Source organism: Hyperoodon ampullatus (genome assembly GCF_949752795.1).
Source record: "Hyperoodon ampullatus genome assembly, chromosome: 14".
Lineage (NCBI taxonomy): Eukaryota > Metazoa > Chordata > Mammalia > Artiodactyla > Ziphiidae > Hyperoodon > Hyperoodon ampullatus.
The window spans coordinates 63,098,147-63,111,442 of NC_136927.1; the positions used below are offsets into that span (position 1 = coordinate 63,098,147).

General features: G+C 46.5%; 1 protein-coding gene across 1 annotated transcript; it reads left to right on the forward strand.

The window, feature by feature from the left end:
• Window positions 1–1,986: 1,986 nt before the first annotated feature.
• BPIFA3 (BPI fold containing family A member 3) lies at window positions 1,987–12,959 on the forward strand (the record flags this gene model as incomplete). Its single annotated transcript, XM_079719086.1, has 7 exons — window positions 1,987–2,110; window positions 7,697–7,847; window positions 9,714–9,821; window positions 10,470–10,619; window positions 11,821–11,905; window positions 12,328–12,391; window positions 12,925–12,959. 7 exons carry the CDS (start codon window positions 1,987–1,989, stop codon window positions 12,957–12,959), a joined length of 717 nt encoding a protein of 238 aa, XP_079575212.1.
• Between the last annotated feature and the right edge of the window lie 337 nt (window positions 12,960–13,296).

Genomic DNA, 13,296 nt, shown 5'->3' on the forward strand with positions numbered 1-13,296 from the left:
TAGCAACAAGGTATTTGAGCATTGCTGTGCATGATTCTCTTTAAGTCTCACTACAGCCCCACACTATTATCCAGACTCAGGGTGCAAATCCTGGCTTTCCCTCCTGAGTCTGCCAGGAGGGAAAGCCAGGATTTGCACCCTGGTCTGTGTGACTCAGAAACCCATGCTCTTAACCGCGTGTGATTATGCATTAAGCTGGCTTCAAATCCGGGGCTCACCCCTGAGCAGTGCTTCCTGCTCCCTTGTCATGCACCAGACCCAGAACTCTACACCCTACACGTCATCATTTCTTTGCACTCAGTGGCCCTGAGAACCACAGCCTGTGATGGGGGGGCTGACAACCCCCCCACCCCCAGTTCAGCTCTCCAAAGAGCCAAGGACAACAGTGACCACTCTTCTCTAATTTTCTTGACAAAAAAAATAACAAAATCCCAACTGGTTACACAAGACCAGGAAGACTAGAAAAGTACATTTAAAGTAATTGATATTCTACAAACATCCCCAAGGGGGGCATGAACACTGAGAGAGGACCTCAGATCGGGAAAGCCATCACCCTGAACTAATGCTTTTGATTTACGAGACCAGAAGTGAAGTGTCCAAGGATGGCCCGGGGCTTCTGGGAAATTCGCACAGGACCCTGCATACCCCCTGCATCTTGGGGGGAGAGGACAAGAAGGGGAAAGAGCCTTTGTCTCAGAGCTCAAGGCAGCTGAACTGTCGGTCCCAGACTTCCAAGGCCTGTGCAGCTGCAGGAGAGCAGAGGAGGGACAGAGTGGTAGGAGGTGAGGTCAGAGAGGACACCAGAGACCCTGCAGGCTCTGAGAGGCATTGCACAGATTTCAGCTTTCGCTCTGTGTGCAATGGGAAATTTTGGAGGGTTTTGAGCAGAGGAGTGCCATGGTCTGATTTATGTCTTAAAATGATTTCTCAGGCAGCTGTATGCAAAAGAGATTGTAGTTGGGCCAGGGAAGGAGCTGGGACACCAGGTAGGACATCCCTGCAATAACTCAGGCCAAGATGATGGCAGCTGAGGAGGAGTGGTTAGATGTGGTCAGATCCTGGAAGTGTTGACAGGACTTCCTGGCAGATGGGTCATGGGAGATGAGGAAAGAGGAGTGAGTCAAGGGGGACTCCAAGGGCTGTGGCTGGAGCAACTGGATGGATTGGGATGCCATGTCTTGAGATGGTGAGGAGAAGGGATTTGAACTGAATTCTTAATGACCCTCCAACCCAGAGCAACAAGATAAACCTAACGCTTTGGCTTCAAGGCTCTCTGTCCCCTCCTTGTAAATCTTATCCACAAAACATCCATCCATCCAATTATTCATTCATTCATTTGTATCACTTAATAAACATCACTGGTAACTGCCATGTGGTAAACATGGGAGGCACTGGACACAGGAGGATTAATTAAATTCACACCCTGCGCTCCAGAAACATATAATTTAGTGGGGGGATTCAGAGGCCATCCATCCTCACTATTTTATGTATTCAGTCATCTGGTCCCTCAACAATCATCAGCACTTAATTTCTCACAAGCAAGCATTGCGATAGGCATTGCAGATGATCCTGCCCTTAAGAAAGTTCTAGGCCAATTGGAAAGCCTGAGATTAACCATCCTTGCCCATTCATTCATTCATTCATTCACTGAAGAGTCACCAACATCCACCCTGTGCTGGTCTGGGAGAGGTTTCCCACTGGATGACCCAACAGTGGGGTCTACTGGGTGTCTCTAAGCAACAAGGCTTCCATCTGGATCCCTGGCCTCCCCACAGGGTTCCACCTGCTGCCCTCACCATGTGATGAAACCCCAGTGGCAGCTGCCAGAGCCCATCACGACACCTCCCCACAGCATGCTGGGGGCTAACCCTCGTGTCATCTTCTTACAAAAAACCATAAGTCCATCCATCCGGGTGGCCACCCTTGCAGCCATCCACGTGGGTACCATCTGACCTTTCTTAATACCCACAGGTCCAAGAACCCAAGATGCATTCACTCTGGAGGCTCCTGGTCCTCCTCAGCTTGCTGGCCTTGCCCTTGGCACTACAGAAGCAGCACTGGCCTGGCCTGGCCAAGACCCACACAGACAGCAAATCGGGTCTGGCGAGAAGTAAGTTAAGCCCATGCTCTGCCCGCTGTCACAGGGAGGGTAGGGAAAGCATTAACTTGACCCCACCACTGACTTGCTAGATGACCTGGAATTGGTCACTTACCCTCTTCTCTTCCTTTTTTCTTAAACCTGAAGTACACAGAATTGAGTTTGAGTTGATCATATGCCTATTCCTAGCACATCATCATTATCATGAACCATGGCAAGACCCCTCTTGTGCTTTATTTTACGTTATTTTCCTCTCGACCTCTTATTCTCACTCCCATTCCCCTCTTCCTTGGCAGGCACTGCAGCTTGTTTAATATAGGTGTTGGCTTTTTTGGGGTGGTGTTGCACAGCTTGTGGGATCTTAGTTCCCTGACCAAGGATTGAAGTCGGGCCCCCGCAGTGGAAGCACAGAGTCCTAACCACTGGAAAGCCAGGAAATTCCCTAATATATGTGTTTTTAAATGCCCATATCCTTGTAAAACATACAGTGTTTTGATTTACTTAAATGGTAATGCCATATAGATTTCTTTTTTTTTTCTTTTTTACTGCTTTCACTGGACACCGTGCTGTTGACATCTGTTGCTTCAGACTTGTGCAGAAAAGTCCATGAAATACATCCACTTCATCATCACTTGGCCATTTCCTTAGGGATGAACACTTGAGTTGTCTCTAACTCCCCACTATTATAAACTACACGGCGATGAACATTCTCACGTGTCCTTCTTAGAACCTATGGGAGAATTTCCCTGGGTTATACCCTGAAGGGAGATGGCTGGGCTCTAAGGCAGGTGCAAACTGAATTTAACTGAAGACTGCCAGATTGCTTTCTAGGATGGCTGTGCAGGTCTACGCCCATTCCAGTAACAAACAAGCATACCTGTATCCCTTGTTTCCCAACACTGGAGAGAATCCACTGGTTTTACCCTCCTTGGGCTGCCACAGCAAGATACCACAGACCAGGTGGCTTGAACAACAGACATTTATTTTCTCACAGCTCTGGAGGCTGGAAGTTCAAGATCAAGTTGCCCACAGGGTTGGTTTCTTGTGAAACCTCTCTTCCTGGCTTGTAGATGGCCACCTTCTCACTGTGTCCTTCTGTGTGTGTACAGAGGGTGAGTGAGCACGTTCTGGTGTCTCTTCCTCTTCTTATAAGGACGCCAGTCCCATCGGATTAAGGCCCCACCCTTATGACCTGATTCAATGTTAACTCCTCCTTCAAGGCCCCATCTCCAAATACAGTCACATTGGAGATTAAGGCTTCACTATATTGATTTGGGGTGGGGGGAGCACAATTCAGTACATAACAGCATCTTTCTAATTGTTTGCCAGTCTGATGTGTGTTTGAGTGATATCTAATTGTTTTAGTTTGACTATCTGATTAGTGAGAAGTTTGAGCAACACGTCTTAATTCTGTTAGCAATTTTGACTTCTTTGAATTCCCTGTTCTTATCTTTTGCCCATTTTTCTATTTGCTTTCCAATTTTTTTAATCCTCTTTGATTTGAGAAGATGTTCATTTATTCTTGACATTTGTCCCTTGTCAGGTCTAAACATTGCTAACATTTCTCCCAAACTGTCACCTATTAACTTTGTTTGTAGACACTTCATTGAACAGGAATATTTTCAAACTCATCAACATTTCATCTTATGGTTTATATTTGATGAGTCTTAAGCCCTTGTCTCTACCCTGTTTTTTCTAACAGCTTTACACTTTCACATTTCACATATAGGATTTTAATCCATTTGGAGGCCATCTTTATGTATGTTTACATCTGTAAATTAGAGATTCAGCTTCACTTCTCTCCTTATGAGTCCATTCAACCCACCTACTAAATGGTCAAGTTTCCAAACACATGGATTCCCTTTTGAGTTCTGTGTTCTGTGTCTGTGTCTGTGTAACTGTTTCTGTACCCAAAACATAACATTTTAAATACTACATCTTTGTAAAATGCCATTTTATCTGATAGAACTTTCTTCTTCCAAATGAATCTTAGACTGTGTTGAGTTCCTTAAAAAAGAGAAAAAATCTTCTGGAAATTTAATTAAGGTTTCACTGAATTTGTTTATTAACTTAATGACAATTGACATTTTTGCAGTATTATGTTAGGCAATTACAAAAGTAGTATATCTTTCAATTTATTCAGGTTATATTTTAGATCCCTTAATAGAATTTTAAATTTATATAAATGACTTAAGTATGTTTTGTTAAATTGATTCCTAGAGAATTTATGGGTTTTGTTGCCACAGTAAATATTGCCTAATTTTCTATTATATTTTCTAGTTGGTATTGCTGGTACAGATGAGAGGAAAGCTGTTGATTTTTAAAAATTAATCTGCTATCCAAAAGTCTTACTGACCGCTTATTAGTTCTATTTATTAGTCTTATTTATTCTGTTCAATTTTCTATCTAGAGGATTATATCATCTGCAAATAGTGACAGTCTTATCTTTTCTCTTCTAAACCTTATACTTCTCGTGCCTTTTTCTTATCTTGCACTATAGCCAAGGCCTCCTATAGGAATGGGAATATATCTAGAATTATCCACTTAGTATATTTCTGTAGGTTTTTGGGGTATAGATTTTATCATGTTAAGAAAGTCCCCTTATATTTCTAGTTTCCTAAATTTTTCTTAATCATAAATCAGTATTGGTCCTTAACAAATGTTTTTCTGCATCTAAAAATTCATCCATCTTTTTCTTCTACTCTGTTAATGTGATAAACTGTATTAATAGATTTTCTTATGTTGAACTCATCCTAGCATTTCTGGAATAAATATGATATTTTTATAACATACTATAATTATCTGTTTATAATCTGCTATTATTGTATTATTTTTATAATGTACTTTTTTATTTTTATAATGTATTATTTTTATAATATACATTAATGTATTTATAATGTATCAAACTAAAATTTATATTTTATAATGCAATATGACATTTTTATAACGTACTATTAGCTATTAGATTTGTTAGCTAGTAATTTATTTAGGATCTGAGCAAATTTTTCATACATAAAATTGATGTGTAATATCTTTTCCTTGTACTGTTCTTGAAGCAAGTTGTACTAGCCTCATAAAATGAATTTTGCATCTTCTTCTTCTATTTTCTTTCACAATTACCTTTTCATAAAGTTGGGTAAAAGTCTTCCATAAAACCATCTAGATCAAAACTTTTGGGGAATGAGATCACCTGTTTCTATTTCTTAATGGTTTTAAGTTATCAGTGTTTCCCATTTCCCCTCATCATGACTTGGCATTTTATGGTTTGCCTTAAAGGTATGCATTGCATTTAGGTTATCAAATATATTCACATGTGGTTGTGGCTCCAGGTATCCTCATTTGTACGATAGGTGCGGTTAGAATGCTGTTTCATGGGGCTGCTTTTGAGACTTAAATGAAGGCATGTATGTGCAAAGTGTTTTTCAACTGTGAAAATGTTTATCTCTACAACCACTTCTCACGTATCTGTTACGGTGTTACAGAAAACCCAAGTCAATCTGGTTTAAACAATAAAAAAAAGTATTTCACACAACTGAAAGTCATAGGTAGGGCAAGCTCCGGGTTTGGTTCAATCAGCAGCTCAAAGCTGCCAACCAGAACTGAATTTCATCCTTTTTTAGCTCTGTCATCGTCATGGTTTCATCCGCAGGCTGCTGGTTCACAGTGTGATAGGAAAATGGTGGCCAGTGGCCATTGGAGCTATAGGCTGTCTTGTTCCTTTCCAGTAGGAGAAAGAGAAAGAAATCTTCCCCTCAAACATGAAGCATAGGGTCTTCTGTTTAGTCTGATAGAACCAACTTGGATCATATGCAAACTTTGTACCTGTAAGAGTCACCATGCAATGATAATCAACAACCCCATCTGGACCAGGAATTGAAAAGAGTGTCTGAATCAAAACAGGGGTCAGATGGGAAGAATAGGATGAATGGGTGGATGGGAGAGTGGGTGGATAAGAGGATGGATGGGAGGATGTATGGATGAGTGGATGGATGGATGGGAGGGTGGATGGGTAGACGGATGGATTGATGGATGGATATTGGATAAACAGATAGACGGAGAATAGATGGGAGGATGGATGGATGGATGGATATTGGATAAACAGATAGATGGAGAATAGATGGGAGGATGGATGGATGGATGGATATTGGATAGACAGATAGATGGAGAATAGATGGGAGGATGGATGGATGGACGGATGGATGGATGGATGGATACTGGACTGACAACTACTAGTGTCTGCTGCTCACAAATTCCCAAGTGCTACTATCATCATTAACCGAGAACTACTAAGAGTTCTAGGCATACCTATAGTTTCACTCCATCCTTGAAACTATTTCTTTACTGTATGTTCTCCTACTAGATAGAAAAATGGTTTGTGTGTTTAGTGCCCAGTACTGGGCCTGATACCCAGTAGATGCTCAGTAAATATCCTTTGGCTAAATGTCTCAATATTCCTAGTAAGTATCCTATGAGATGGGTATTATTACTGCCCTATTACACAGATGAGGAAATCAAGACTCAGGGAGTTGGCAGAGCTAGGATTTGAACCCAGATCTATGACTCCAGAGACACTTTTTTTTTTTTTAATTTTTTTTTTTTGGCTGCATTGGGTCTTTGTTGCTGTGCGCAGGCTTTCTCTAGTTGCGGTGAGCCGGGACTACTCTTTGCCCCGGTGCACGGGCTTCTCATTGTGGTGGCTTCCCCTGTTGCGGAGCATGGGCTCTGGGTGCACGGGCTTCAGTAGTTGTGGTGCACAGGCCTAGCTGCTCGGCGGCATGTGGGATCTTCCTGGACCGGGGCTCGAACCCGTGTCCCCTGCATTGGTGGGCGGACTTCCAACCACTGAGCCACCAGGGAAGCCCCAGAGACACTTTCTTGTTTGTAGGCAGCAGAAACATGGGGTGCTGAAAGGGGGTCTGGGGGCTGGCCCTGGAGGATACTGGTGAGGTGTGACAATGGCTTCTGTGGCTCTGCAGTAATACATAGTTCTCAGTGTGGGGCCTGAACACCTAGAGGGTTTAGTCAGTGCAATAAATGTGTCCTGAGGTGAGCTCTGAGGTTTGTCAGAACTGGGCCCCCAACCTGGGCAGCTGGGGTCTAGGGCCCAGAGAGTTAGGACTTCACGCAAGTCAATAGCTTTTCAAATTTCCCTCCTTTTTGAAATTCATTCTTTTCCGCTGGTAGCTCCACCCAGCCCTGCAGTTTATTCCGAGCATGGTGGGGGAGGATTTTCATTTATTCTCTCCTTATTTGCCCACCTTTTTTTCTCTTGAACCAACATTTACTGTGATCTAGATCCTGTACGTTAGGCTCTGTGTTCCAGATTCAGAGATACAGCACTGGGCAAATTTTCAACCATAATATCTCTCTTGAGCAGCTATTGCCTGCCAGACCCTCTGGAGGTGTGTCACACCAGCACTGCAAAGCATCATTTCACGGATGAAGAATGTGGATCTCAGTGTTGGGGGCAGGGGGATGACACACCAATCACTCAGCAAGAAGCCGGTGTGCCAGCCTGCAACCTGGGCCTCCTGGCTCCAAGCCCCCCACCTTTGCCAGGACATTGTGCAATGCCACTGGTCCCATATCCATTTCCAGTTATTGCCCAGGGCCTCATGAAGCGCAATACAGAGCACCGAATCCAGAACATCCGCTTCCTGGACAGTCTGAATGCCTCCAGGCAGATGGCCTCGGGGATGGTGGGAAGGCTAATTGACAGCATGAGTCTTCAGCAGCATCAAGAAGGCAGGTGAGATCCTGAGCCCCATCACTGGCCCTGAGACTCCTGAGAAAGCTCTGAGTAAGAGGGCAGAGCTTGAGGGCATGGCAGTACAAGGCCTGTGAAGAGGAAAGGAGGGAGGATTGGAAGGAGATGTCAGACCCAACACAAGGATGAGTAGGGGGCCCAGTACAAAGGGTCTCTGGGAGAGGCAGCACAGCAGAATCATTAAAGGTGAAGGTTTGGGAGCAAAAGTTTCTGCATTTAAATCCTGACTCTGCCACCAACTTTGGGGAAATTGCTGGGCCACTCTGGTCTCATCTATAAAATGGGTACCCAGAGCACAGCCTGGTTAAACATCTGGGGTGCCAAAGGAACCCAGGACTAGAGTCAGACATTTGAACCCCACTCTTGCTTGAAAGCTGTGTGACTCTGGGCAAGGCATTTGAGCTCCCTGAGCTTCAGCCTTGAGTCCTCCTCAATGAAATGGGTGTAATGATCCCTGCATCCTGGAGCTGTTAGGAGCTTTCCCTGTGGCACATAGTGGATGCATAGCCATTGGTATAATTAGCCTCGCCGAACTGGGCCTGTCCTCCACCTCCATTTTCCCCCCTTCCTCTCAATGGATGCAGGCCTCCCCAGCTGCCTGGTCTCAAAGTTGCTCAAATGTAACACCATGATCCCAGCCTGCTGTGCCCTTGACCCACCTTCTCTCTGATTTGAATCCCTCATTCCCTCCATTTTAATGAGCGCCAGTACTCACCAGCAGGGTTTCCCTTGCTGTGTGCAGCCACAATCACTTGCCTTCATTCATTCCTTTAACAATTGTTACAGTTATTCATTGAGCGCCCACTGTGTACCAGCACCTGGGCTGGGTACTGGGAATACAGCTCTACATAGAGCTACAGTCCCTGCCCTTTTGGATCTTACATCCTAGTTAGTGAGATAGGCCACAAAAGTAAATAACTAATTTCAGATGGAGGAATATAACATGAAGACAAATTTAGCCAGGTCAGGGGTGAGAGTGAGAGGGCTGATTGGGGGACCTTCCTAACCCTTAAGTAGAAATATGAATGAAGAGAAGGAGGTAAGTGACATGAGGTCATGGGGGCACAGTGAGTGCAAAGGCCCTGAGGTAGGAAGGAGATTGATGCATTTGAGGAAGAGGAAAAGTCCTGTGTGGCTGGGTGAGCAAGGGGAGGGTGGTAGGAGACGGGGCTGCAGAGGCAGGTGAGGCCAGACCCTGCAGATCTGAGGGGCTGTGATGTGGAGTTCAGATTTTATTGCAAGAGCAGTGAGAAACCAGTGGAGAACACTGAGTGACAGGGGAGTGTTAAGGCCCCTCTGGCTGCCACATGGAGATGGTTTGTGGAGAGTCCAAGATCGTGGCCTGGAGCCCAGAGAGAAACTAGAGCATCTCCAGGCAAGAAGTGATGGTGACCTGGACCAGACGAAAGCAACAGAGTAATGGGAAGTGGTGCATTTCAGGATATATTTTGCAAGCAGAGCCAACATGATTTGCTAATGAGTGGAATGTGGCGGTGAGGGATGGTGAGAAGTTGAAGACAGCTCCCACGGTTTGGGTCTGGGCCCCTGGGCAGGTGGTGGGGCTATCCACTGAGAGCGGGAGGCTGGCTCTGAGAACGGGCCCAGGGGCTGGGTCTGCAGCTGGCTGTGGGTTTCACAAGTCAGTTGTGTGGAGCTGTTCAGGGGCGCTCGGGGACAGCTTGTAACCCCAGGGCTCCTGCAGGGAGCTCTTGCCCTCAGAGCATCTGTAAAAGGATCTGACTCCAAATCCGACTGCTAGGAGACAGGCCAGCCTTGTCTGTAACGCCCAAAGCCTTGAGGTCTGAGGCCCTTCACCCTTGTGGGGGTCTTTGCTCTTTCCTTGTGCAGCGCCAACATCACCAACATTCAGCTGGACTATGGCGGGATCCGGATGTCTTTCCATAAGGAGTGGTTCTTGGCAAACATCTCACTTGAATTTGACATTGACTCGAGACTGTAAGTCATACAGAAGCGGGGCCTGAAGGGCACTGTTCCTCTTCACTGGGAACCTGGGAGTGGAGGGAGGAGGGGCGGATTTTGGCAATTTGGGGAACCCAGATCTTTCTGCTGCAAACTGGTTTCAATTCCTGGTTTCCGAACTCACTTGCTGTGTGACCTTGGGCAAGTCACTTCACTTCTCTGAGCCTTGGTTTCTTCAGCTGAAATGTGGATGGCGATCACTGGTCAGTGGAGGCAGGTTGCTCATTTAAACCTATGTGAGTTCCCTACAATGATTTTTAAAAAGAGAAACAGTTTAATGATCGCATCACCCTTCCCTCCTCCGGTTTAGGCTACCCTTTAACATCTACTGCCTCTGGGAGGGCTCCACTAAATGGTAAAGATTTTTAGAATAAGATTAACTCTCAATTTCTGAATTTCCGAAGGCCCCCTAATCTGGTCCATTTCAAGGATTTTCAGAAGGCACTCTGGCTAGTAATGTTTTTCTCCTTAATCGCTGACCACAGAATTTAACATCCAGGCAAGGTGGAGCCCCACTGTGCTGGTGTGTTGAAAGAGCCACTCTCCAGTGTTGGCTGCTTCCTCCTCCTTCTATTCTTTCTCTGTCTCCTGCCCCTCCCCCCTCCTCCTCTCTCTCGTCCCCAGGCCCTTCAATAACCAGATCATAAAGGCACACGCACGCATGAACCTCGCTGTGGAGTTCCGGCTGGAGAAAGATGAGTTTGGCCGGAGGGATCTGGTGATAGGCAACAGCCGCGTGGAGCCCAGCAGCGTCCGCATGACTGTCCTCACTGAGTAAGATCCCAGCCGCCCCTCCCCAGGGCTGGGCCCCTTCCTGACTGGCCCTGGCTGCAGCCGCAGGTCTCCACCACCTCCTGGGTGAGCCCCAAACAGATCTCACCCAGGACCTTCCCCAGGATCTGTTCCTCCTCCTGCATCCCCATCCCAGAGATGGCCCTGCCACCCTCCCAGAAGCCAGACTCCTCCTCTGCCTCACTCCCCACAGCCCATCTTCCACAGGTCCCATCAATGACCTCCTGGCAACCCTCCGCTGCTCCCTTTCTCTCCATCCCCACCGCCACTGACTGGGCTCATAGTCCACTTCCTGGACCATTGTGGGAACCTCCTCCAACTCTCCCTGACTCAGACCTCACCGCTTTCACTCTCTTCTACCCCTGCAGCAGAAATCACTTTCTAGCCCAGAAATCTAACCATGTCACCCAGCCCCTGCTCCAGACACTCCAATGGTTCTCCAGTGCCCTCTGGATGAAGAGCAAACTCCTGGATGTCACTCAAGGCCCTACTTGTCCTGTCCCCTACTCCACTCTGCAGGCTTTTGCCCTCAAGTCTCTCTGAAGAACCCCCCCCATCAATATACCGTACATTTTCATACCACCGTGCCTTTGCACATGCTGATCCTTATGCTTGGATGCCCCTCCTTCCTTCTTTAAAGCTCTTCCTCATCACTCATTCATTCAACAAATATTTGCTGAGAACCTACTATGTGCTAGGCACAACATGCTTGATGCTAAGGATACAGTAGTGAACAAGATAGAAAAAAATAGACTTAAATAAAGATCTGTAGACTAGCTGACCAAGTGTGTCAACCCCAACAGACTGAGTCCCTCAAGGGCAAGATTTGTGTCTGATCTCTCTGTGTAATTCCAGAATGCTGAAAGCAACTAGGTCATCAGTGGATATCCATTCATTTATTCATCAGACATTCACTGAATGCTTAGATCATGCCAGACATCCACGAAGAAGACTGTGGACTGTAGTTACTGACCTGGTTCTAATCTAATCAGCACTTAACTACCTTGGGCAAGGCACATCACCTCTCTGAGCTGCGCCTTTGACTATTGCTTACAATGATGCCTCTCATGTAGGGCTCCCTGAGGATTAAATGGCTGTGTGAGATGTTCTCCACACACAGCACCTGACATTAGTATTGTCTGTATTTATCTGTTCTGTTCTGTATATCTATCTCTCTTTCTAGAGATATCCCACCAAAGATGAAACATTTTTTCCACAACCTCAGAGACAACCTGGAAAAAGTTATCCCACACCTGATAGAAAGTCAGGCAAGTTTCAGAAAAGTAGTTTCACCTTGGGCATCCTTGAGTCCAAGGGTCAGGGCATATATATTGGCATTTCAGCAAAGAATTGGGCTTTAGAACCTGAGAAATCTCAAATTAAGATGTTCAATTTTGCCATCTACTGACAGTGTGTCCTTAGGCAAGTGGCTTAGCCTCCCTGAGCCTCAGTTTCCCCATCTGTAACATGGGAACCGTCACAGTCCCCATTTCACAGAGAGCCACAAGGATTCAGGGGGGCAAAGCACAGAAGTACTGTGTATAGCACCAGGTGGGTAGTTGGCGTTCAGTACAAGGGAGCCACACTTGCCATGATTCCTTGTGGAAATCCCGTGGATTCCAGCCACAGCCCCTCCAGTTTTCTTTTCCCACTCCCTGGTCTGACCCTTCTCTCTGTGTTGGTGGCTCAGGAATGTCCTCTGACTGATGAAATCCTCAGGCAGCTGGATGTGAAACAGTTGAAAAGCCTCATGGGTGAGTGAGCACCTGTGTCCCTCCGGGGGGAGGACTCAGGACGGGCGAATGGCCAGAAGAGGTGCCCCCACTGCAGCTCTCACTGAGGCCTGCTGAGGGGTGTCTGCATGTGCTCCGAGGACACTCAGAGGTGACCATATGACCATGACCTTCACTATCCCCCAAGAGAGCCGGGACAGCAGAGGGCACCCCTACCAAGCAGGCTGTGCCCCGCCAATTCACCCAAACCTCCAGGTTACCAGAGCTTCTCCCAAGATCTCCACTTAATCCTTTAGGGAGCACTGCCCTCCCACACACCCAAGCCCACCCCCATCCCAGTTGCAGATAAACAGATATAGTCCCTGCCTTCAGGGAGCTCACAGTGAGTGGAAAACACAAGAACTGAATAATTAGATATCATTTGAAGAGTTTTAATGTGAATGTTCCCGGCACCAGGCCTTGGTCAGCATGGATGGATGAGCGACCCCTTCGGTGTGGACCTGGGGGTCAGAGGGCAGACACCTGGTGACTGATTCTGCCTCTTCTCCTTACAGAGCAGGCCATTGCTCATGAACTCAACCAGCTTTGAGTCCAGCCAGCCTTTCACGAGCCAGACTTGAGCACCCCCTAGCTGCCCACTGATAATCAGAAGGAGATTCCAGATTTGGAGACCACAAGTCTCCCTCACAGTGGGGCTTCCGATGTCCCACTTTTACCACAGGCCCTGGGGACATCCTGTCCTCTTCCACAATAAACTCTAGCTCTGAAGGGTACAATGGTTCTTCTGCTTGGGCCCTGAGGTTTGAGTTCCAAAAGTCAGACCTGATGAAGGTCCATCCTGAGACTTGACTGATGGCTGATAAGGTCCATCCCAAACCCAGGATATGCCTGGGTTTGCTCATCAGCCGAGAAATGCCAGAGAAAAC